We start from the raw sequence: 26,795 nt of genomic DNA on the forward strand, positions 1-26,795 counted from the left end.
CCAAGTAAATTTGCTACTTGCAGTTTCAGGTAGAAAATTTACTTGGGATTAGGGAGGTTTACTGAGAAGTAAGCATGTGCATGTGTAGACGCACATGCTTACTTCGCAGTAAACTATGCTAATGTAAAGTGTCTCATGTAGACACGCCCAATCTCATCTTCTGTAGACTAAATAAACCCAGCTCCCCTTGCCTCCTCTCATAAGTCATGTGCCCAAGCTCCTTAACTATTTTGTTGCCCCTCTACTGGACTCTCTCCAAATTGTCTATCCTTTCTGTAGTGGGAGTTCCAAAACTGGATACAGTACTCCAGATGTAGCCTCACCAGAGCTGAATAAAGGGGAATAATCACTTTCCTCAATCTGCTGGCAATGCTTCTACTAATACAGCCCAGTATTCCATTCGCCTTCTTTGCAATAAGGGAACACTGTTGGTTCATATTAAACTTATTGTCCACTGTAACCTCCAGCTCCCTTTCTGCAGATCTGCTGCTTAGCCCAGTCTGTCCCGGTGCATGGGACTAAGTGCAGGACTTCACAGTTGTCCTTATTGAACCTCATGAGATTTCTTTCGGTCCAATCCTCCAATTTGTCAAGATTGCTCTGAACCCTAACCTTACCCTCAAGTGTATTTACTACTCCCCACAGCTTGGTGTCATCTGCAAACTTGCTGAGTGTGCACTCCATCTTATCTTCCAGGTTGCTGATGAAGTTATGGAACAAAACTGTCCCCAGGACTGACCCCTAGTGCACTCCACTTCATGCTGGTTGCCAACTAGACATTGAGCCCTTGATTCCTGCCCTTTGAGTCCAATGATGCAGGCAGTTTTCTTTCCACCATACAGTTCACTCATCCAACCTATACTGCTTTAGCTTTCTTGCAAGAATGGTTGTGGGAGATTTTATCAAAAGCCTTGTTAATGTCAAGTATATCACGTTCAATGTTCCTCCTGCATCCACAGAACCAGTCATCTTATCATAGAAGGCAATTAGATTGGTCAGGCATGACTTGCCCTTGGTGATTCCACACTGACTATTCCTAATTGCCGCCTTCTCCTCCAAGTGCTTAGAAATGAATTCCTTGTGGACCCGTTTCATGATCTTTTCAGGGACTGAGGTGAGGCTGACTGGTTTGTAGTTCCCTAGATCCTCCTTCTTCCCTTTCTTAAAGAGGGAAACTATATTTGTCCTTTTCCAATCACCTGGGACCTCTCCTGATCACCACAAGTTTTCAAAGATAATGGCCAGTGGCTTTGGAATCACATTCTCCAACTCCCTCAGCACTTTGGGCTGCACTGCATCCAGCCCCATGGGCTTGTACATGTCCAGCTTTTCTAATAGTCCCCAACCTGTTCATTCTCCACTGTTGGCTGCTCATCTTCACCCCAAACCATGCTATGCATAGATTATGTTCCTGTTGTCTTCATAATATATTAAAGACAGAATAGGTTACAGGCAGTAAGTTGATCAACTGACAATCACATCTTTCAAACAATGATCATGCTCAGAAGTGGATGATACATTGTTACTGTACTTTTTATCTGCTCTCCCTTTGCAAAAGGCATGGCATTAGCCAGGCTGCCTGTAAGAGTTCAGAAACCAGGAAATATAAGGAAGGCAATGGGATAGTGAAGAAACCAAATGTTCTGTCAAACAGAACAGTTCAACAACAGTGTTCATTATTCGAGGAACAAAATATATGCAAAACCCAATCAAACAAAAGAACTCACTATAAAAGAACAGTAGATTACAGTCTGGATCTGTCCACTGAAAGTATATTCTTCTCTGAAAAGGACTCTGCAGAAATAACAATTTCATGTTTGGTATTTTTTTTGTTTCACCAGGCACATCTACACATGTGCCCAACTGCACAGTCATTTAATATTGCTTAGCAGTCCCAGCACCACATGGGTCATTTCTGACCCTACTGCACAGTAGGCAGGAGCTCATTGCTGCTGTGCAGTAGCTGTGGCATCAGTTTGTGCCTGCTGATGCTACATTTTTGTAGCGACAAGCTACATCACCGTAGCTCATTGCTACGGTGATGTAGCATCTCACGTAGATACACCCACTGACTACATGTCAAAGTAGCTCAGTGAAAAGATTTCCTCCATATGTCTTTCACAGCATTGTAGTATTTACCACAGCCCTGTAGCCAGTTCCTCCTACTAGATCCCTGCACAGGGACACTCCATCTCCCTGCACAGCTCTATTCTTCCCAGTGCCCTACCTGCATTGTCCCTGAATTCGCTCTTTGCATTTACCAACCATTTGCCATACTCATTTACTCTTTTACTATGTTCAGCCTTTAACACCTGAAGGTGGAGGAGAAGGATGGTAGCTATTTGTGGAAAGACATAAGGTCTCTGTTTGAGTGCCTGAGGGATAGAACTATGGATGTTTCAGAATAATCTTGAGTTAGTATGTGCTTTAGGAATAGAGATGATGCTGTAGCGAGCCATGAACAGGCATATGGAGCTGAGAAGGCAGGAAGCAAGAGAATCTGAGCTATTTAGCAGGTGATGAGAGAGATGGGGAGGGTTGGGCCGAGAGGGGGCTTTGACAGGAGAAGTAGGACAGGAGTCTTGACTGACAAATGACCTGTCACAAGCCAGAAAAGATCTGTGCAGGCGAGGCAGAAGGTGGTCAGACAGCAAGCTCCCTACACTGCTGCAGGACACCTCCATCCTCCCAATCACATTGCATAACTGATCACATGTTTCATTTTGAATGGTCAAAAGTATCGTATGTGCAGATGCTGTAAATGTGCTTGAAGTTTTTGAGGACTGGCTGTTAAGTTAGAGGAGCATGGAGAAATGTGAGAGAAAAACAAAATGTGTATAAAATTAGTTGCCCTAATTGTGTTGAATTGCAAGACTAAATTAAATCACTGAAGAATTAGGTGGAGAGATTTTAGTTCTACTTTTAGAGGGAATCTTTATTTTCTCCTCCCTACTTAGCATACATATTCAATAAATGTATTTGTGTATACAGTATATCGACGATTTTCTGTACATATACACAAACAAGCTTTTTGTAAAAACACGAATGTGTCTTCTCTGTACATAGAAACATGCCAGAGACACAGAAAAAACAGAACTTCTGAGAACATGCTATTTCAGTATGTTTCTTGGCCTACAGCGCATAATCAATATGCAAGTAATTGTGCATGGTTTAGTAACTAACAAAATGCCACTAGGCAAGGAAACAATAATTTAGAATCAACACATAAATATTGTTATGACACTTAATATCCACCCAAGCATATTCCAAAGCCTCTCAGCAGCAAACAAGATTCCAATGAAGCATTATCTAAACCCAGCGCACTAGTCATTGAAAGGCTCATGATTTCTTAAATGCTGGGTTTCCTAGGCCCCTGAGGCAAAGCTTTTAAACAATGCAAGTGTTAAGGCAGACTGTCATGCATGTTGCCTTAAGTACCAGAATAGCTTGTCACTGCCATCTTGAAACTCTTAACTAAGACACAGTTGGACACGCAGAAGCACAGTAACTGAAAGCTGCCTGACAAGAAAGGAGCATGTTATACTAAAAGGCAGGTGCCAGCCTTTAGGCACCTTGTTCTGTCACAGTATTAAACAGAACCAAAAGGGGAATATGTACTGGAGGCTTCAGTGGAAAATAACTTAACGTAGGTAGAGAAAGAAAAAACATCACTACAGCACAATGGTTGCATTAGCATCACATTGTTTGAGTGGCAACAGCTTTTCAGAGAACAAGCCCACGTTCTAAATCAAAACAACTGAATTTGGTCCAAAAAGGGTAATGTTAACACTGGTACTGTTGTGTATGTTTCTTGTGCTGGCAGCTGGACTGGCCTTCATCTAGTTAATGAGACACAGACAGCTTGAGCATGCACTGCTGCATACTGCAGGCTGTAAAATCCACTCAGCCACTGATTTTACAAGGAATGCAATAACAAGTGCTGGTATACACGCCTTCGTTACAAATAAAAATAATCAGTCTAAATAATTTTAGACGTGCATGTACCAGAATGTCCAGGCCACTGTGCATGTGTGCCTGAACAGGTTGGAATTAGGACTGCCCCATTGTCTGTCATAGCCCCAATAAGACCAGTAGCCAGAGGCAGTTCTTACTTTAAATTGTAGGGGCCTATGCTTCTGAAGCAGGAAGATTTATGTTTTATTTACAGGGAAATTCAAAATGACTATGATGTGCAGCAGCAACAGTTATCAAGTCCAACTGCCCATAAATTTGTTACTCCAGTAGTGACCATGATAATAATATTTGGCTGGTCAAACACTCCTTTTATTTAGCTCTCTACTCTAGTTGATGAATTAAGGATTGCAACACTTTGTTTGTGGTTGGGCAACATGCAAGTCTTTTCATATGCTCTTAATCCATATCTTTACTTTAATTAAAACATTTCTCAATGTCAGAGCTATCATAATAAAATATTTCAATAATAACAAGTTAGTGTAAAATATTACAATACTCCCTAAAACATTCCTATGGTCAAAGACTATATTTCAATGCCTTAAAGATAAATTGAGATCTTCAACTTATTGAGGTCTTTAAATTATTCATTTCAATGCCTTAATTGAGGTCAATAAAGATGGACATGACACAAAAGGAACAATGCTTCAATAAAAAAATAAATAAAATTATAAATAGGTTTGCCTCTTTCTGTAGAGTTTATTTCACTCTCTGCCTGTAGCTCATTCTTTACAATATGATCAAAAATGAAAGGATGTGTCCTAAAAGCTTGGCTATTTGTATACTTATTTGGAACCTGTCTTAAAGAGCCACTTTTGCCAGTGTTTACCCTCTATCAGCAATTCCACAGTTGTCAAGTTATCCAAGAGCTGTAGTTTGCTAAGCTGACCTTTCCTAAAATGTTTCTGGATTCCCTCCAAGTATTGTGTCCAAATGCCCAGAAATTGACCCAGAACACTTGGAAAAAACATATACTCTCAACTCTCCAAAATGCTTCATTTATTTATCAGCTTATTTATTTAGTCCCGCAATGTACCTGCTGTCTCGTTAAAAAAGAAGTTTAATTACCTTGCAACCTCTGCCTGACACAGGTGAATGCAGTAACTGGATGCAGGCAATCAAAAGAGTGATGGTGTTATTTCCTTACCTTGCCCCCAACTGGCCACATCTGCAATGGGGAATATATTGCACTCTATGAATAGGTGTAACATCACCCGGCACCTACTCTTTTCCTGCATGACCAGACCTTACTGAAGCATAATCCTTTCTGCTGCTGCTCTTGTAGTGGCTCTGTGTGGCCTTGTGGCTATGAAAAAGAAGTGAGTCCTTCTTATTGAGATTATTTAAATATAGGCCTTTTGCGATGCTCATCAACTTAACTTTTCTGCCTGTAAACATACACAAATAGATGTCCATGGTCACAGAGATTCTTGCAGATTTTCTTCCACTGGTAATACTACCTATAGGTATATTGTTTCTAGATCTACTTGCATAAATATACTTTTTGTCTTACTCTTGGCATTTATGTAGGGCCTTGACTGACTTGTGCTTTGTATAGTCATTAGCACCTGTACCAAGTGAATGCAAATGGGTGTGAAATACTATCAAATCAGATTGTGGTGTTTTTACACACACTTTGCACAAAGGTTAAATGATTCAAGGTGCAAAGGAGTAGAGAAAAAAAAAGACCTTCAAGTTTCTGATACAGCAACTGCCAAACTAGCTCAGACTACAGGGCTCTTTAGGCAAATATCCTGCCATCAGTTGTGGCCAGCATCAGAGCTTCACAGGGAATTGCAAATAAATCTCTACCATCCATAAGGCTCCTATGGGATAATCTGTCTCCAAGGAAAACCTCTTTATAGCTGCCAGCACCTGAATGATTTTTCATCCTATTCAAAGTTTAAAAAAAATACTATTATAACTTTAAGTGTTTATGTCTGACCCTGGTTTTTGCCCTGCTGAGCTATTGGCTTCAGTGACATCATGTAATGAGTTCCACTGGCTAATGATGTAAACTGAGTCGGGGAGGAAGGGGGAGGGAAAAGGACATTCTTATGCTACTGGCTTCTACTTGACACCCTGAAATAAAAGCTCATTGAGGAAGAGACCAGGTCTTTTGAATTTGTAAAATCCTTACCCATTGTGGGCATTAACACAAACAAGTAACAACAACAAACAGTCTTCATGACAGAAAATGGGCAAATCTATACAACCAATGAAGGATAGTTGTGGCATTTCCACAGAGCAGTTCTACCTCCTTATCTTTGTAACTCACAAGAATCATAATATATGACATTATATGGGAATATACATGGATTTCAGTTTCCAGCTAACATGCAAAGGCTTGATACTTGGCTGGAGACTAAACTCCCTATTCCATTCCTGAGAAATTGGCCCCTTAGCTAATATATTCCAACACACAAGATAAATCTGTGGTGGTGTAAGGATTCTCTCCTCTCCTTTCCTATATCAGCCTCTACAATCAACATGATGATACTGTGAGCCAGATTCTCAGGTCATATGAACTGGCCTGCCGCCATGGACTTCATGGGCTTCAATATGCTGATTCACTGCACTGAGAATGTAGCTCTGTGTATCTGATCATTTCTAGGGCTATGTGAAAGATTTCTGTAGAATGGATGCTAAAGTATTCACATAGGCAGACAAGGTTCCTTGGGTGAATCTGATATCTTTTATTAGACCAACCCAAATAGTTGGAAAATAATTATTAAGCAAGCTTTCAGGTTCAAAAACCCTTCATCAGGCTAAGAACGTTTCAGCAGTTGGTGTGTGGAAAAGTAAAGCAGTTCTTTACTTTTCATTCCATCTAGGAAGAGCACACACCAACTGCTGAAACTTCCTTAGCCTGAGGAAGGGTTTTTGAACCCGAAAGCTTGCTTAATAATTATTTTCCAACTATTTGGGTTGGTCTAATAAAAGATATCAGATTCACCTAGCTACTGGGGGTTAACTTAAAGGATATCCTCAAGGCTAACTTGAAAAATTTCAACATCAACATCAACTTGTGAGAGACTATCGCCTACACTGCTGAAAAAGGAGGAACAGTCTGCCAGAAGGATCTCAGTATTTTGAAACCTTATGATGACAACACGAAGATGGAAAAGTGGGAGTAGTAGAAACAGCATGTTGCAGACTGAATCAAGAATCCAGAGCCACCCACCTCACATGGAAACATGTACCTGAGCTGCAACAGAGTCTGTCAATCCCAGAGCAGCCATTTTCAGCCATTTTTGGACCCACAGATAAGACAATCATGGAAGACAATCATTTTTGACTATGAGGGACTGTCAGTGATAGGATGCTGAAACTATGGACCAAGGAATCAGAAGGAATTCCTTGCTGCCAGTCCCTGAAAAGGGATCAAACTGATGACTCTTCTCATTAACAGCTTAATGACTAAAAGAAAAGTAGGTCTATGCCTGGGGAAGCTAGGAGAGGGTATAAGGTGAAAAATAAAAGTGAGAAGGGGAGAAAGAGAGGAATTACCATCTCTTGAGGGACTTCCGTGGTCACTAATGTAGTGCAAGAAGACCAGCTTCATACATACAACTCCTTCCTCCTGCTGTTTTATTTATTCAGTGGCTGCTCTACTTTTCCAATTCTATTTCTGTATTAACAATACTTTAGGGCTTTCAACTTCCTTGGATTTAAAAAAAATATTTCCTCAGCATTACAACCCAGTTCTTGTTTATTGTCACTGGCTCCTTCACTCAACAGTTATCTCAAGCGAAGAATGCATTGGCTACATGTTAGACACTTCATTGCCCTGTGGGCTTCACCATCTTGTCCCTTGTCTTTGGTTGCCCAGGACAGACCAGTTCTCCTTTCTCAGATCTCCTCCCCTGGATTTCCTGGCAAAGAAGCTACAAGTCGAGAAGCTGAGGAAAATTAGAGACAGATTGCGCCCTAAGCTTTAAGAGGTGATTTTGTAAATAACTGATTTTTAGAGCTGTATCTTGGCAATCTCTTGCTCAAATAGCCCCAAATTCTGATAAATAACCATCATGCCACAACTGCATGAGTCACAACAACTCTTAAGACAATCCAAAACACCACATGCATTTTAGAGCGCTTAGACCAGTCAACTTTTGAACAGTGAGTGACCCTCAACCTCAGCAACAGCGGAGCTGCCACTCCACTATAATGCTCCCTGAAGCCTAGACAAATCTCTGTCAAAGATCTGAAATAGGCAGTAAACAGAACCATCTAACAAAAAATGTTTAACATGTCCTAAAATGTAGCAACCCATAAGAAAAATATTCTTGTAGTGATGACGAATGAGGCTAATGTCTAATGCTATTTAATTTTTTTTCTTTCTTTCTAGCTTAAGCATTGCTAATTACAGTGATGCAGGCTTAATTCATAGCAATATAAATAACATCAGGCATAAGAACTGGCATTAGGGCATCATGCAATCTCAGACAAATATCCTTTCAAAGAAAATCTATAATAGCTCTTGGGTTACCCTCATTTATGAGCCATTATGCATTTGATTGGCATCTGCAAATGGCCCTGTGTGAGGTTTCCATAACAAAGACAACTATTACAGTGCAGGGAATGATGTAAACTTTCACTGTAAAGTGATAGTACTCTCCCTGTGCACTCTCATAAAAAAAATCCCCAAAAAGCATTTCAGCCTTTAAAGTGGAAAACTGCTTCTCTGGCCATATCAAAATGATGAGAACCACATCTGAACATTCAAAGTTGGCATTCTCATCATTCATCCTCATGAAAAGCACTGATTAGGGAAGCAATAAAGGAGCATCTCTTAACTGGAAAATGTAGAATCCCAGCACTTTTGCAAAGAAGGAAGAGATGGTTTGAAACAGACTGCAGGAGAATAATAACAGTTAAAGAACATTAAACAACAGCTCTGAGCCTAAAGGTAAAGCAACTAAATAGTCTAAAAACGAGCCATGCAGGCAGCACTTTTTTGTTGTATTCAAGTGTCTTTAGTTAAAGATATGCCAGGTCTAGATAATCTTTATCTTTCTTAGCAATTTACTCTGGGTCAGATATTTCAGCTACCTCTTCCTTAATACAAGTATGATGGTAACATCGGGGATGATAACACAGGGAGGTTACACCAAACTTATTTAAGTAATAATGTGAGCTGCTTTGTACTTTAAATAATTAAAAGCCATGTGATTTACTGTGTATTTTGTGTTTTCATTGATTACAGAGCTTTGCTATAAGAAAACATTACTTAAAACACAAACACCATTTACTCATAATATCGTCTAGTGGCATGTGGTAAAAACACATATAAAATAAGAACACAATTTAATCTCATGACAAGTTTTTTTTTTAAACTAATCAAATAAATAAAGATGATCAACTGAATATTAGCTGTTGAATCTCTTAACAGGCAAAGAATTTAGGATGATTTTTGAAAGAAAGATATGAAAAGATGGGTGTCCAAACAACAGAGGAAAGGTGAAAGGAAAACACTTGTCTGGAGAAATACATAACCACAGCCAGCTTCCATTCTGATTTAAAACTTCTTTGAGTACCTGTCATGGCTAGCCAAAAAGTGTTTAACATCAAAAGTCAGATCTGAGTTGCACCATTGTTTATTTTAATAATCATTATTGGGAAGGTTGGAAACATACATTTAGAAGCAGAATTTACTTAATAGATCTGAAAGGCCTGAAAAAATGTAAAAGCCTCTCCCTAATACATGTATAGCAAAGGATGTAAATGGTCAACCTGCCTATTGAGCAGTCCTGATATTGAGATTAATAAGCTGACAGATTTCAAGGAAGACTGAAAAACTAAAGTGCATTGCAACGTGAAGAACCAGTGGCCGGGTGGGATCAGTGCAATGCAGCAAGGTAAAGCTATAAAATAAAGACTGAACTGAAAGGACAACAGAAAGGTCTAATTTGTCTCTCCATTGATTCTGATAAGAATTTAAAGGAAACAGTTTTAGAAAATGGGGAAAGAATTACAGGCTGATTTTTAAAGTTACAGATGCTTCTGCAGGTATCAATTTTAGTAACACTCACTTGGATCATAAAATATAAAAAGGAACCTTTTTCCAGTTTAATATTCCTGTGAAGAATTTCTGTCACCAACTCCTGTCAGCTGTGTAATCTTACAAAGGAAAAGAAATCAATCCTGGAACAACTCTGAAATAGTTTTAGAGAACAGCAAAATATGGATGTTTTCTGTTATCCTGGTATTTTTCTATGAAAGTTTTACCTTCAGTTCTTAACCTCTAGATATTTAGCCACTAGATAACAGCTGGTATCCAAACTACTGGCATTAGTGAACTGTTCTTTTGTTTCAAGGTTCATGAGTTCCCTGAGATTTTTTAAATACTAAAAATAGAAGATGAAAAGATCTATAATCTCTGATTAAATTGACATAAAGGCCTACTAGGCACAAAATGAGTAAATAATATTGATGATTACTTTTATAAAAATGTTGTCCTCTTTGAGAATTCTGTAAGATTCCTTAGCAATGAAATACAATCCATACATCACACAGCTCTGAATCAAAACTAAATGTATGTGTGCTGGTATATACACGCTCTCAACTTCCACTTCTGTTGCTCCTATCAATTCTGTAAGGCCTCATTACACATTGTGCTTAGAGCCACAATGGCTTAGTGCTAGCTGGGAGTTTGGAGCAGTCACATCCAGTAGTCTAGAAACCTTCTCTGACTGTGCCCCGCCTGCAGGGCTGTGACTTGCCACTAGAGGCCTAGTGAGCAGGGAGGTCTCTTCCAGCCCTACTTCTCCATGATTCTCCATGCTTCGCCCATCCCTCGTCCACCACAGCAGCAGCATTCAAGACTGTGGAGAGGGGATAAAGGTGTTGGGGTCTCCTGAGAACAAAACTGGGGGACTTTGCAGGGAGCTGTGCAGGGAGGTTGTTGTCTGCCCAGCTCCTGGTGCCCACCTGCTCGAGGCTTGCTGTTGCACATGTCCAGGTACATCTCCTGTCCCAATGCATCCCTCAGCCTGTTCCCAGTCCCATGGCAACTTCAGGTTGAAGGGAGCTCACCTGCTCCCCTGATCCCCCCACCCCACCCTCTTTTGGCTCCGTTCTAAATCCACCCATCCCACTACCCCTCCTTGGTGCTCTAGGCGTGGTAGGGGCAACTCAACAGCATGCAGGGCAAGCAGACAGACACCCCCAGGCCCTGGTGTGGGGGAGGGCCCAGACAGAAGCCCTGGGAAACTGGAAGCAGCAGCAGAAGTAGTGGCAGCGGGCAGAGAGCTGGGGGTGAGGGCTACAGCAGCAGCAGCTGATACAGCCAGCTGCCCCCAAGTTGGCTTCACTCTGCATCTGGGGATGTAGTCTGCCCACATTTGGCTCCCACATTCACACCGGCAGTGGCAGAGCACTGTGCCTGCAGCCTGGATCCATCTACAGCTGCCCTGCCCTGTCCCACCTCAGAGCTGCAGCTTCCTTCGCAGCGGGCTGCTACCCACACCACAGCAGCTGCTTCCAGCTCTACCCAGGCTGCGTGTTGATTGGATGCATGGAGCAGGGTGCTGCTGGAGCTGCAGGGCTGGAGCTCAGGGCTTGCTGGAGCCCAGCCAGGCCTGGGGGTCTGTGGGGCGGGTCATGCTCCCCTCTTCTCCCCAGGGCTTGGTGGGGGGAGGGGTGACAGGGGAATGGATGGGGTCTAGCAGTGGCCACCTGCTCAGACAGGCTCAACACTTGTGGGGAAAGGTGCCCTAGGCTGCCATGGCTGAACCATGTGGCTGGAGGCTGCAGGAAAGAGAAAAACTGCTGTTCCAGTTCCTGGGCCACACCACTAAGCAGCCAAGGGTGTGAGAGCTCCAAAAACAGGAAGGGGAAGGGCCACTGCAACCTGGGATATTGAAGGACTTCAACTTGAATGCTAAGTCTGGGGGAGTGTCCACATGTTAATGGAATAGGAGCTGGGTTGTGTGGATCAGAGAGAATCCTGCCCTAGAGTGGCTTAATTTTGAGCCATATGATGAGTGCTTTAAGCCACTTAAAGGTGTTAATGGGTGGACAAGGCAGAGGGTTAAGAGCTGTAGGAGCCACCTAAAACTGATGTGTAACAAGGCCCTAAGATGTGTAGGCATCTTATACACCAAAGGTGCAATCCTCAGCGGAAAAAAGAAAAACAAAAAAACCCAGAAAAACACTCATTGTGATAAGTAAATCCTATAAACTTGAAAGGAACAAGAATAAGAACAAATTGTGTAAGTAGGGTTTATAAGCTTAAGTAGAGAACAAGAACCCCGTTTTTCTTCTGTGTTCTGCCATTTAGTTTGTTAAGAGTAATGTTTTTTGACTCCAGTATCACAACAAAGATGAATTCAGCAAATGTCCCAAAGAATTCCCCAATGTAGAGAGTGCTTGGTAAACTGGGAAGATTTTAACACTTGGTTTGTCAACAATTTGGTGTTTTTTGCAATTTTTTGCATCCAAAAAACAAAACCAGTCTAAAATAGACAGATACTTTTGTGGACAGAGAAATATTAAATATACTATATATATTCTAGTCACAGAAAACAAATTATGTGGTATGACTGGCCTACGCCAAATAGGCCTGGCATTTTTATCCCTGACAATTCTCACTAATAAATGCCCCCATCAAATTTATTAAGATTAAGTCTCAAATAGAAACGGATTAATTCTCCATCAATCTGGCAGTTAAGAATAACGCTTTGACAGCTGGCAGAAAACATCAGTATATCTTACAACTTTCTTGTCAAACAAGTCAGCTCAACTGTCTTCAGTCAATGGGTCTTCCCCTCTGGTTTTCTCTCTTTGGTATCTCACACTTCAAAGAAAACTTCATCCCCCCACCCCCAGTCTCACATCTTTACTACATCCCATGACAGTATTAGCAGTGCAGACTACTATTGAGTAAGGGTACAGAATACTATTCTAAAGGTAGAATCCCTTCCTAAACACGAATCACACAGAGCAACCATTCTGACTAGCAGACTGTAACTTGACTGACTTAATATAATCCAAAAATACAAACAGATTTTTAGAGCTCCAAAACCAGAAGCCAGTCTTGGAACCAGTCGCTAATCATTAAAGATGGAATAAGATCTCTTATTTCGTGTCTGCCTAGCCTGGAGTTCTTACACTTTTCTCTGAAGCATTTGGTACTGCATGCATCTTGCATCTGATCCAACGTGGCAATTCCTTTGTTCCTAGAAGGTCCTAATTCATATAAAAATCTCAATGGCTAAGGCTGTCTATCCACCCAAAAGAATCAATGAGTCATTCAGTGTTCAAAACAATGAGTCATTCAGTGTTGAACAACTTCGAACTTTTCTACCAACAGTTATCTAGAGGTTCTTATTTTAAGATGGGCATAGAAGCAAATCCTGTCACTCACCTACCTACTGCTCTGTTCTAATCTTCCATTTGGCCAGACTCTCTAAGGGTATCATAGAATCATAGAAAGTTAGGGTTGGAGGGGTCCTCATGAGGTCACATCTAGTCCAATCCCCTGCTCAAAGCAGGGTTCTCCCCAACTATATCATCCCAGCCAAAGCATTGTCTAGCTGGCTCTTGAAAACCTCCAACTATGGAGATTCCACCACTTCTCTGGGTAATGTGTTCCAGTGTTATATTACCCTCCTAGTGACAAAATTCTTCCTAATATCTAACCTAAACTTCCCTTGCTTCAATATGACATCATTGCTCCTTGCTCTGTCATCTGCCACCGCTAAGAACAGTCTAGCTCCATCCTCTTTCAAACCACCCTTCAGGTAGTTGAAAGCTGCTATTAAGTCCCCTCTCAGTCTCTTCTTCTTAAGCTAAATAAGCCCAGTTCCCTCAGTCTTTTCTCATAAGTCATGTCCCCCAGCCCCCTCACCATTTTTGTTGCCCTCTGCTGGACTCTCTCCAATATCTCCACATCCTTTCTGTAGTGGGGGGCTCAAAACTGAACACCGTACTCTAGATGTGGCCTCACCATCACTGAATAGAAGAGAATAATCACTTCCCTTGACCTACTGGCAACACTCCTATCAATGCAGCTGAGTAGGCGATTACCTTCTTGGCAACAAGGGCACACTGCTGGCTCATATTCAGCCTATCATCCACTGTAACCCCTAGCTCCTTTTCTTCAGAGCTACTGCCCAGCCTGTCAGCCCCCAGCCTGTACTGGTGCATGGGATTGTTCCATCCTAAGTGCAGGACTTTGCACTTGTCCTTACTGAACCTTATGGCAGTGGCAACATGTAGGGAGTGCACAGAGGTGCACATGCACCTCCTAAGAGTGCTGGTGTACCCCCTGACCAGCTGTGCTCTCAGCTTAGGCGATGGGCAGGGGGGGCAGGCAGGAGCACCGGTGCCCCTGCCAGGAGCGCCAGCTGGGGAGTGGGAGCGCTGGATGGAGCACTGCGGCCACTTCTGGAAGCACTATGGCCACTTCCAGGAGCAGCGTGGCTGCTTCCTGGTTGCTGAGGTTTGCCCCGGGGGGACCCCCCCACCAGTCAGCGAGATTGGCTGTGGGGGACCCCCTCCCCTCCCTGGTCACTGACTGGTCACTAGGGGGGAACATGACTAAGGTGGCATCAGTCACCCATGCCTCATGGGATTCCATTTGTCCCAATCCTCCAATTTGTCTAGGTCTCTCTGAATCCTGGCCCTACCTTCCAGCATTTCCAGTATTCCCCACAGCTTGGTGTCATCTGTAAACTTGCTGAGGGTGCACTCTACGCTATCTTGCATGGTGTTGATGAAGACATTGAATGAAACCAGCCCCAGGACCAACCTCTGGGGCACTCCACTTGATCCGGCTGCCAACTAGGCATGGAGCCATTGATTGCTACCCTCTGAGCCCGATGCTCCAGCCAGTTTTCTATCCATCTTACAATCAATTCATCCAGCCTGTACTTCCTTAGCTCGCCTGTAAGAATGTTGTGGGAGATCATATCAAAAGCCTTGCTAAAATCAAGGTTCACCACAGCCACCAGTCTCCCCACATCCACAGAGCAAGTTACCTAATCATAGAAGGCAATTAGGTTGGCCAGGCATGACTTGCCCTTGGTGAATCCATGCTGACTGTTCCTAATGACCTTTTTCTCTTCTAAGTGCTTAAAAATAGATTCCTTGTGGATCTATTCCATGATTTTGCTAGGGACTGAGGTGAAGCTAACTGGTCTGTAGTTCCCTGGATCCTCCTTCTTCCCTTTCTTAAATATGGGAACTATGTTTGTCCTTTTCCAGTCATCTGGGACCTCTCCTGATCACCATGAGTTTTCAAAGATGATGGCCAATTGCTCTGCAATCACATCAGCCGACTCTCTCAGCTCGGGTGCATCCCATCCTATCCCATGGACTTGTTCATGTCCAGCTTTTCTAAGTAGTCCATAATCTGTTTTTTCACCACTGAAGGCTGTTCACTTCCTCCCCAAACTGTGCTGCCCAGTGTAGTAATCTGGGAGCTGCCCTTGCCTGTGAAGACAGAGGCAAAAAAGGCATTAAGCACTTCAGCCTTTTCTGCATCCTGTCACAAGGTTGCCTCCCCCATTCAATAAGGGACCCATACTTTCCCTGATCCTCCTCCTGCTACTGACATACTTGTAGAAACCCTTCTTGTTATCCTTCACATCCCTTGTTAGCTGCAACTCCAATTGTGCTTTGTCCTTCCTGACTTCTTGAATATGTAGAGTCACTATATTTAGATTGACCTAACGAGGGTTAAATTGATCTAAATGCCCACTTATGCAGACATTTAGGGAGGGGGTAAATCAAGCAAAAATGGCACACCCAATCTAAGTTAGTTCACCTGAGTAGGTACACTAGCTTACACTGAGATTGGGTTAACACAATTTAGAAAAGGGTTAACCTGATCTTGTGAACACCTGTATTCACTCATGTCCTGACCCCTCCCATCTCTTTCCCTCACTCTGAGTTTCATATACCGATTTGCCTGTGCAGCTCCCAGAAGTGATGAATGCATGTGTCAGGGAAAAGAAAAAAGGATCATCCTTCCCTTTTTTGGAGGGGAAATGGAAAGCTCTTTCTTGGGACTCCCCCAAGAAGCAGCTTTATTCAGTCTTCCTCTCCTGGGAGGACCCCTTGCAGCCAGCATGGCTTCAGAAGGGGCAAGCCTCTGGCTTTGAGAGCATGGGTCTTCTCAGTCCCTGGTTTCTCTGGTGAAACAAAGCACCCCCACCTGTGGGAGCTCCTTCTTTTTGGTCAACTCTTGGAAAGGAGGATGGCTGTTTTCTTCTTTAAAAGAAGAGGGTTATCAGAGTGCTGGATGTCACAAGCAGCACAGCAGATGCTGCTTCAAAACAAACAGTCTCTGTTGTGCCATTCCAGCTTCTTCTGTCTGCACTCAGACTTCCCTCTGCGCATCCTGGAACCTCCTCTCCCCAGCTTTCTCAGAGCTTCACTCATTTTCCTTTAGTCATCAGCCACACTTGCAAAATAAAAAGTTATAAAACTATAGTCCTAACCTGGGCACAGTCACTCAATACAATGAAACATTAAGTCAGGGGAAACCAATCAGGGGGGCTGTTTCTGGACACTGCTACCATGCCCAGACTGTCATCTTTTCCTGGGGTGAAAAGGGCATATAGATGTCTTGCACAGAGAAATATTTACAGGCATTATTTAGAGTAAAGCCTGCTCATGCTGAGCCCCTAAAGTGCTCCCTACTGAAACTGCAGATTGGAATCCAGTTCATGTAGTATTCTTCATCACAGCACATACAAACTGCTGCAAGGAGCAGTGAACTGCTGCATGCTCCTAGTTTAGGTGTAGGAGGCTTAAAGAGCAGGTGCAGCGAATACTCATTCACTCTCTAAAGTTAACAGCTTTCTGCTCCATTCTTGGGGACAAAAAGCAAAGACATACACCAGATTCTTGCTCTTGGATATGCTCACAAAAATCTTGTATATCTTGATTCCCCATCTGCTCAAAAGAATGGGCCAAGCAAACAGAACAATAGGATGGTGCAGGAATATACACGGTCCTGCAGACATCATCATAATCACTAGTTCTAGTTTTAGGCAGATCAGCTTTGCCAGTGTCCTTTGATATTGAAACTACAGGGTAACAATAAGATTAACTTTCCATCCACAAATGATAATGAAACAGAATATTCAGAAATCCTTCATTCCAGAATGCTATCTATCTATCTATCTATCTATCTATCTATCTATCTATCTATCTATCTATCTATCTATCTATCTATCTATCTATCTATCTATCTATCTATCTATCTATCTATCTATCTATCTATCTATCTATCTATCATTTCTGCAAACCAGAATGATGTACTTTTTTTAGTTTATATATAACTACTTCCCTCGCAGGCACAAAGCTGTTAGCATGTACAGGAGGGATTAAAGTGAATCTGCATGTTGGATGAAATATAAATTAAAATTATAGCTCTGTCAGTCTTGAATCAGGGATTGTTTCTCTAGGTCTCCCAAAACGCTTAATTTCAAATGAGTCTTCATTTATTACTTCAGGAAAGACCGAATGCATAATTTATCAGTGATACTTAGTCAATATACCCTTATAAGCAAGTTTCCCCTGAGCCTTGGAGTAAAAATATGTTATGCTAATTCTATTAGTTGTGTACACAAGAGCCGTCTGAATGAGTAAACAAGCATTAAAGCATAGCACATGAACAAAGAGATGTCTAACTGTCCATCTTTCAATGATAAATGCATAAGCATCTTAGATATTTTGGTGTAAAATAACTTCCATTTACATCACATTAGGTAAAAGATACATTGACATAAAGTCAATAAAATACATCCCCTTCCTTTGAACCAAAATCTTTTGTATTTTCAGAAGTATTTTTCCCCAAGCAGTTGCTTTAACACATGCTTGTGTAGCATTACAGTAACCTGAGAACAAACCTGACTTGATTGTCCACATCTTAACTACCAAAACTCTGCTATTTGAAACAGATTTCCCTGCGTCTACCCTGTAAAATTCCTCAATTGTAAGAAACCTCAATTATCCAAGTTTATTCCAAATATCGTTCAGGTAACTGAAACAAAAGGTGTGTTCTAAATGCAATCATACTGAGACCTACCTAGTCTCCAGTGGCACGTTGCTATTGAGCACCCAGCTATCTTGAAGTTGCACAGACTCAGGAGTGGTGGCCAGGTCATTTGGTGCAGGAGCTGGTGCATGGATCTGGTTCCGCCGATTTGTGAGTGAGTTCCTGTTTAGGGAGTTGGCAGAGGAGTGATGATGGGACAATGTATGATTGTGAGGAGGAGGAAGAGGTGGTCTCAGTGTTGACTGGCTGTGATGATTTGAAGGGCCTAAAAGAGAAAAGAAAAAAAAGTCACAAGGTCTGTTAGACTGTTCCCCAAGTATTTTCAATGGGGCAGCTACTAAGAGGCAAGCCTCAGTCCTGAAAAGTTGCCCCTTAGAGCACATTTATAGTCTGATAAATTGACATTTGTAGGTTCCATGCCGACAGTATAGACAGGCATCCAATTCCAGCACTGGTGAGAAAGGGATTTCTTCTAGAACTTAGATAGCCTTGCTTTGATAAAGAGTGTAACATGTTATTGTTAGTCCATAAAGCAAACAAAGTTAAATAATGCACAGGAAAGCAAGATAAGGACAGGCAAAAAGATGTTATTTCAGTACAGTTGCTTTTCTAACCACAAACATATAATGATAAATAAGTGTATTTACTTGCAATTCCTTATACTGTGGGTAATTTTAAAATTTTACTAAATGGTGAACTAGATTAAAATATAAGAAAATCATAAGTCAGTGGATTTAATCATTACATTAATTTATAGTTTTTAGTAAACAATTATTCTAAAAAGTAACAGCGAAATTATAATTAGACTGATGTATGCTTGTTTTTGGAAACTCTGAAGTACGTATTTTGGATTTAATGAATCAAACAATGAAAGAAAATATCACCAGGGAACACATTTACAGCTAGATGGATCTGTTTTCACACAGAACAATGAACTATAAGAAAAATGCTCTCTTCGATTAACTAGACGTAAGGTCAGTATTTACAAATATGGGGTCCTAAATTTCAGCTCCTAGAGAAGTGGCCTGTTTTTCAGATGTGCTGAATGCTCCTTTAAAGGCTGCTAATCATCTTTGAAAATTGGGCTACATTATTAGGAGTCCAAATATGGACCCAGAAGCTTAACTTCAGCTTCTAAATTTGAAAACCGTGACCCTAATACATTGCATATTCAGAGCAGATTCTGGTCACCCTCACATGGTTAAGCAAGGAAAGGTAGGTGAAGGAGTTCCTCCCTCTCTTTGTACAAACTAGGCAACTTAGGTTCCTTATGTATTGAAGGTGGAGATGACGGCTGTTAATAGCAGCAGTGGCACTCAGCAGCCAAAGAGGGCAGAGGTAGAATTAGGCTTCCTCCCACCATCCACTTCACTCCCTGTCTTCTGTTGTATCCCACCCAAGATAGCAGTAGGACTGGGGGAGGAACAGAAATAGGAGTAGAGTTGGCCCCTATATAATTTTGTGGCCCCTAGAAAGCACTGGCAGATAGAAAATAAACATGCAAGTTTCTTTGGGAACATTTGTGTATAAGGAGGTGATAAGAAAAAGAATTTCTGCAGTTTGGGTGTTAAATGAAGGTGCCAAGAACTGCTTCTGAAGAAATGGAAATCTTACTTTTTATCCACAGAAAATGTTTATTATTTTAGACAGAAAGGTACTTTGCACAAATACCTTCTAAACTTTGCAGCTCACTTCAAGTGCTGCCTGCTTATTAATTTTGCCCTGGATACTTTCGAAATGCTTCATCCTTCTTGTACTTGCTTGAAGAAGATTGTTTAGCCCAACATGCTTTTATAGTCAAAACCCATATGGACAGGCTACAACATCAAACATCTGATCGATTCTAGGTCCTTATGCCATTTCCAAGAAGTGTGAGGAATAAGGCACAGCAGGATGACAATGTGTTTGGATAATATCCACATACATTAGCTCAGTAGAATTATTTTTCCAAAGTCTGAATTCTGGCACTGAACAAAACATGTTGATTTGGATTTCAGTAAATGGATTTTGTGAGTGATAAAATGTAAATGAGTGTACTTATGTATTATAAATTACTCCAAAAAACCCATATGTTTCACATTTTCAGTAATCAACCTATTTTTGAGGCAGTTTCTCTCTTTTTGTAAATTCAGCTATGTCCTTTCACAACAAGATTTCATAATACTAAAGGTGTGCTTAGGAAAAAACCATAAAATCATTGTCGTCTTTAAAGTATGCTACATTTAAATAAGTAACTATATTTTAGATACATTATTACAGAGTACATTTGTTATAACCCAGGTTCAAGAAAGCACTAATCACATACTTTGGTCAATCTCAGTTTCACGACAGACCTTAAGTACAACACTTGATCTTAGTCCACAAGAGGCCAAGAACCGATTAACAAAGTATGCGATAAGGTCCAAATGACTGCACTGAACAGCATTAACTACTGTTCTGAATAGGAATGGACTAAATCACATGCTTAAATTAGCAGGCCCTTCATTTCTGTGTAGCATAGGAGGCTAAATATAGACAAGATTTATTTTTTAACTATGTGTAGCTTCCCACTATTGATAGATCTATTTTGAAAGATAAATCATTGCCTGGTATAACAGAGAATCTTTCTCATAATCTTGTAACCACAAAATTAAGGGCTGTTTATAAAAATGAACTGACAGTAAAGTGAATATAATATCACTAATAATAATAACTATTTCTAAAAAATTACGGTGGCAAGTTTCAATGAAACACACAGAAATGAATTAAAGACTCAGTTTCTATTTTATAAATATAGAACTATATATACATAAATTATTTATAGCTATAATATGATTATATATTGAAACACTTAAAGTTCAGTCTATTTATCTTAATATAGCACAACAATTAATATAGATATGATCTAATAAATACCTTAAAAATCTTAAAGATATTGAAAGAGGGACTGCTTTTTCACTGAATTGGGCCCAAACAAAACAAATCACTTTATAACTTTGCATAGGGCTGAAAAATGAGTTTGGATCTGAACTTCTACACCATTAATATACAGGCATACTGGGCTAAATTAGTAGTAACTACAGCAATACTACTTGATATTTTGTTGATTTTGGAACTTCAAGAAGGAGGAACTACTCTTCATGTAATCAAGAATCAGCAGCTTGAAGGATTGGTATACTGTATCTTACAATATGTGATGCTCTGTGGTTTCTTGCTATTGCCACTGTAGAATTGTAGTTCTACTGTATTTCACTGTAGTTGAAAGCCTAAAGATGAGGAATATCTTGATGGGTACAAATAACTTTGTGAACTAGGGAGGGAAATTTATTTTTATTAATACAAAGGATGTCAATATACTGGTGTACTCTGGAAAAAGAAAATTTGTGGGAGTTATTTTCTTCTCAAATATTACATCAAGTAGGGAAATTATCAAGCTAAACTTATTCAGTCATAGATGTTTGGGTCTTGCAGTGGGAGGATTGTTTTCAATACTAACTAAAGCCATAAAGCTTGAAATGCAGGGGTGCAAATACATGTGCAGGGAGGCTTCTCCAACGCACTGTAATTACAGTGTGTCAGAGCAGACTCGATTAATCAAAAAGCTTGAGCCTGAATTGATTCAATCTTTGCAGGTTAGTCTAACCTGGCTAGGCTGAATCAGTTTGTAACTGCACAGATATCCCGGAAATGCAGGCACCTGCCTGCAGTGGCTCAGGTTATAAGGCAGGAGCCACTAGTACAGTGCTCCCTCCCTTCCACAATGCTGAGTTGAGGCAGGGGTTGGTCAGATCCTGTCAGGATGCTCTGATTAGGGACGGGTTCCCTGCCTTCTGACCAGCCCAGCAGGGAATTGATAACACAGTGTTTATCAACCTTAACTCAGTGTTTATCACCCCATTTAAGAAAGCAACAGAGGGACATTACTAGCTACCTGTTGATTCTGCCTTTGTCCATGTGCCACAGCACTGACCATAGTCAGCATGCGGTCTGCAAACTAAGGCTGAGAGGTGTCTGTGTAAGGCAGAGGGGATGGGAAGGGGAGGGGGGGAATGGGAAGGGGAGGGGGGGAGTAAGGGGAAGTCAGACAGATGCCTCCAGTCTCTGCTGAGCTCCAGCCAGGGAGCAAAAGAGAAGGGCCAACTCTGCTGTGGAGCAGAGAGGCCCGCCCAGCCCAGAGAGCATGCTGGGATGCTGGGGGAGTCCGGTTAACTTAAACCAGCAAGGGGTCTGGGACATACGTTACATAAACTGGTTTGAGCCAAATCAGTTAAGTCTGATACTACATTCAACCGGGTTTATCTCAAACCGGTTTCAACCATTTTCAAACTGGTTTATGTGCACTGAACATTACGGGTGTGTGAAGCTTCAGTCTGCAATTCAATTAGAGGATTCAGCCCAATTCAGAGGCAAAATCACCAAATCCACTCCTGTGGGATGCTCCATCTGCCCCAGTATCGCAGTGTTCATGAGCTGTACTTGGTACCTTGAGTTATGTAGAAAAATAATTTGAAGCTGTGTTTATGGCTGAATCGCTGAATCAGAATTGAATCTTCAGATTTGGATTCAGCCAAATTAAATTGGGGACGTGATCCGAATCAATGAATCGAATCACTGTCCCTGATTTTGACTGAATCTGAATCCCAAGCTGAATTGAATATAGCCTGTTTTGCACACCCCTATTCAATATAGCTTGCTAACTAGAATCCCTCTACTTATCCCTACCCAATCCATTTCTTGCAATTTATATCTGTTCTTGTTTCCCCCCCTTTTTAACAAGATAGCTGTGTTTTCCCTGGCAGTGAAACCCTGGAACCTATCTCCCTGAAACTTAGCAGGCCTCATGCTCTTAGAAGGGGCTACTATCCCTGCTGTTTTCCTCCAGATCTGCCTTAACACACACACACAATGTAAATTTAGCTTACAGCAGTATATTTGAGCTTACAGCAGTATATTTGAGGTATATTTTCCCAGAAACCCCTGCACCTATCTCCTTGAAACTTTGTAGGCTTCATGCCCCCAGAAGGTGATACCATTCCTGCAATTTTTATCTGAATCAGCCAAAAAATGACAAAAGTATAAGTATTTCAGTGATTCCCCGTTATAGTCTATGGCTGAATCTTCAAATCTCTCTCAATCAGTGCCGAATCTTCTGAAGCCAATTCAGCCAAATTGATTCAGGACAGTGATCCAAATCTCTGAATCGAATCATTGTCCTCTGAATCGGCTGAATCTGAGTCCAAATAGAATATTTTCCTATTCGCACAGGTCTGCTGAACATCTGTTCTCTTACAGGTTTAAACCAGTTTCTGATTATGTAAACTGGTTTATGTGTAATGTCTGTTCCTAGCCCCTGTGCAATACGATTAGACTAGTTAGTATACTATTCTAGTCTACTATTAGCCTGCAGCTAACTATTAGACCGAAACTAATTTTCACCGCCATAAGATAGTACTGTCAGAGATGTTATGGTGGTGAAACTAACCATGCCTAATCACACATGTAAATGCTGACCCAGGCATAAATCGTGCCCAGTTAGCCCAGGCATCATGGGCTTGCCTGCCACCTAGCAACATGGCTCCACTCCTTGGACACTCTTGTGCCACACCCAGTCCCTCTGCTGCCCGACGTTGCAATCCAGAGCCCCGGGCTAACCCCCCAAGCCTGCTGCCAGCCTGGGGCTGCTCCGCCATAGCTGAAACTGTTGTGGTCCCTAGCATAGGTGTAGACACTGCACCCAGGTATGAACTGCACAGGAATTTATTGCTCTGCATTAATAGAATGTGTAGACACACCTTCTCACTGATATTTTAATGGATGTACAGGGTCTGAACCATAGCCCACTGAAGTGACCGGAAGTCTTTTGGCTGACTTTGGTTTAGACCCAGGAAGATACAATTTAGGAATAAAATTGTTTTGCTCATTGCATTTTTATGGGGGGGGGGGGTGTAAAATAATTTAGACAACTTGGGTTATACACAGATGTATTACATAGCTGGGGTCAGATAAAACAGTCTACTGTAGAACCTAGACAGTAACTGAACAAGTCTGAATCACTGCTGAAGTAGTGTCTGCTACCCCCATTCTTTTACAAGAATAGGGAGAGTACAAACAGTGTGCTGACCAAGAAAAAACATTATTTGTTGCCCCACTGCCCATTCCCCTATACAATGCAAACATGAATCCAACAAAAGCTGTTGTGGAGACTCCTCTATAGATGGAAAGGACTGAAGCTCCTCAGATGTTGCACCCTTATGGCATAATTATGACACTTCTGCTGAAATACTGGTAAGTGAACTCTGATGGTGAAAGATTTGCTGCAAGATTTTGTAAGTGTTAGAGTTAGAATGTTTTTCATGGGTATGCACATCTCTGCAGAATCTAAACACCCAACGTTCAGTCTAAATGTTGTACACTGTATAATGTGAAACTGCCACCCACCCTGCTCTGACATTATCAAATTCTTTTCCAAGTGCTGTGACACTCTGGAACAGGCACTTCATACATTTACTAAAACCATGCAACATAAGGATTTGAGAGATAGGAGATTAAGTTGCCTATCTCAGAGCTTTACTTAAAATCCTGCTAGAATCAGGAGACATATCATTGAACACAAGCAAGCTGCAGAGAAATCTCCTTTCTTTCTCAGCATTCTATACAAGAACAGCCTCTGAAAAGCCATGTGGCTTGCATTTTATTCATGTTGCATTGCTCTCTAATCTTATGACTCTGTATGAGTATTTGCAGGCAAAGTCTAATGAGAAGAGATAAAACAATCCTTTAATCATTTGTGCTTTCATATACTCACGGATATAACCATCTACCTATGCATATTTAATCCTGAATATACAGTGACATGGTGAAACTCTTGCACCAGGGCAAGGCATGGGAGTTACACATAAACTGATTTAAATCATCAGAAATGGGCTTAAACCTGTAACAGAACAGAAGTTCAGTGCACCTAAACCAATTTCAAAATGGCTGAAACTGGTTTAAGATAAACCTGGTTGAATGTAGTATCAGACTTAACTGTTTTAGGTCAAACCACTTTATGAAACTTCTGCCCCAGACCCCTTCCTGGTTCAAGTTAAATCAGAATCCCCCAGCATCCCTGTATTTTGCAGCCCTGGGCTGGGCTGTCTGCTCCAGAGAGCAGGGCTGGCCCTGCCCCTCTGCTCCCTAGCTGGAGCAGTGAGAGCTGACTCACTGCCTCCCTCCCCTCCCCACCCCCAGGCAAACCCCAGCTGGGGACTGGGAGGGGGGTTAAACTTCCCTTCCACCAAGTACACAGCTGCCCTGCCCTGCCCTGCCCTGCCCAACTTACTGCTGGCTGCGACTGTGGACTACAAATCCCAGAGGCACCTAGAAACAGGAAGAGAAAGTGATGAGCAACCCTTTAGAGTCCTGCTGCTGTGATTGTGGACTGCAAATCCCAGAAACCTTGGGGGCAGCAGGAAAAGGAAGCAAACACATAGCCCATGCTGGCTATGTGCCAGAGAGCTATGTTATAGTGACGCCTGGCTTCAGGCTTGAGCCACTCCAGGCATGTGGCTGCATTTCCTGAATCAAAAGTGAATGTCTGCTCATTTGCTTATTGGTTTAATTTTTGCATCTTATACTAACCTGCAAAGACTAAATCAATTCAGCCTCAGGTTTTTTAAGATGTTAAGTGATTTAACTAAAACTACATAGCAAGTTCATACCAGCCAGTTCTTAGTTCTGTGCTCAGGTAAACTTATCACATTGTTTCTCCATATAAAATATCTAATGTAGCATCGTCTGACCAACACTGGATTTCTAACAGGAAGCACTGGTGAATGCAATGGTATAATATGTTGAAACATAGGACCAGTGATCCCAATGACCAGTTTATAACCTGTAGCATAAGTTTTAGTAGCTTTGTATTCTTTTATTTTCTAGTACTGTAGATTCTATGCTTATCTCTTAATTCTATTCTGTCTTTTTCATTTTTTTTTTAAATTTGCCAAACTAGGCTGCAGTTTAAATACAACGGGAAGGCAATCTAAGCACTCTGAAATTGTTATCACCATATGCGATAAAGAAGCTGATTTGGTTCACTTATCATTGTATTATGCTCTCTTATTATCATTTCTTGTAGCTTTAAAACAAAATAATTTGCCAGGTGTTCTCTCTTTTGTTCCACTATTTTTATAGCATTTGAGGCACAGGGACTGAATGGCATCTAATGTCCCAGCCTGTACACTTCAAACTGAAAGTTCAGTTAAGGCACAGTGTAAGTTATGTGTAACGTGACAGCAACTGACAGAGGATTGCAACCAACCCTTCCACACCATGTAACTCAGCTTCAACAGAAATTAAACACAGTGATGACAATTAAAAAACAAACAAACATAATATTAACCACCATAACTAGGGTGGACAGATAGACAGGTTGGGCCAGTTCTAGACTACTAGTCTGGAATGTAAGACACCCAGGTTTAATTCTCTTCTGTCCCACAGACCTATTGTGGGATCCTGTTGTAGCAGAAAGACCCCACACTTCCTTCCTTTCCCCTATCCAATTTCTTTCTCTTTTCCCTCTCTATGCCGCCCCCCCCCCCTTATATGAAATAAGCTCTAGGATAAATCTTTTACGAGTTAAGCTAAGGAAATGAGTCTCTGCATTGCAGTGTGTTACTACACACACACACACACACACACACACACACACACACACAGAGTAAAAGCTCCATTAACTGGCACCTTACAAGCCGTGCAGTGTGTTACTACACACACACACACACACACACACAGAGTAAAAGCTCCATTAACTGGCACCTTACAAGCCGGCATGCTCTGTTACCTGGCATGCCAG

The 26,795-nt window shown here is 41.5% G+C and overlaps 1 protein-coding gene across 11 annotated transcripts in view; it reads right to left on the minus strand.

The window, feature by feature from the left end:
- TENM2 (teneurin transmembrane protein 2) overlaps positions 1 to 26,795 on the minus strand; it is a 2,247,577-nt gene that overhangs the window by 263,729 nt on the left and 1,957,053 nt on the right. For all 11 annotated transcript variants that reach the window (XM_059733461.1, XM_059733468.1, XM_059733466.1 and 8 more), the window contains one exon: positions 18,014 to 18,248. In XM_059733461.1, coding sequence (XP_059589444.1) covers positions 18,014 to 18,248 — 235 coding nt within the window. The remainder of the gene's footprint in view (positions 1 to 18,013; positions 18,249 to 26,795) is intronic.

The sequence above is a fragment of the Alligator mississippiensis genome, chromosome 9 (genome assembly GCF_030867095.1).
Source record: "Alligator mississippiensis isolate rAllMis1 chromosome 9, rAllMis1, whole genome shotgun sequence".
Lineage (NCBI taxonomy): Eukaryota > Metazoa > Chordata > Crocodylia > Alligatoridae > Alligator > Alligator mississippiensis.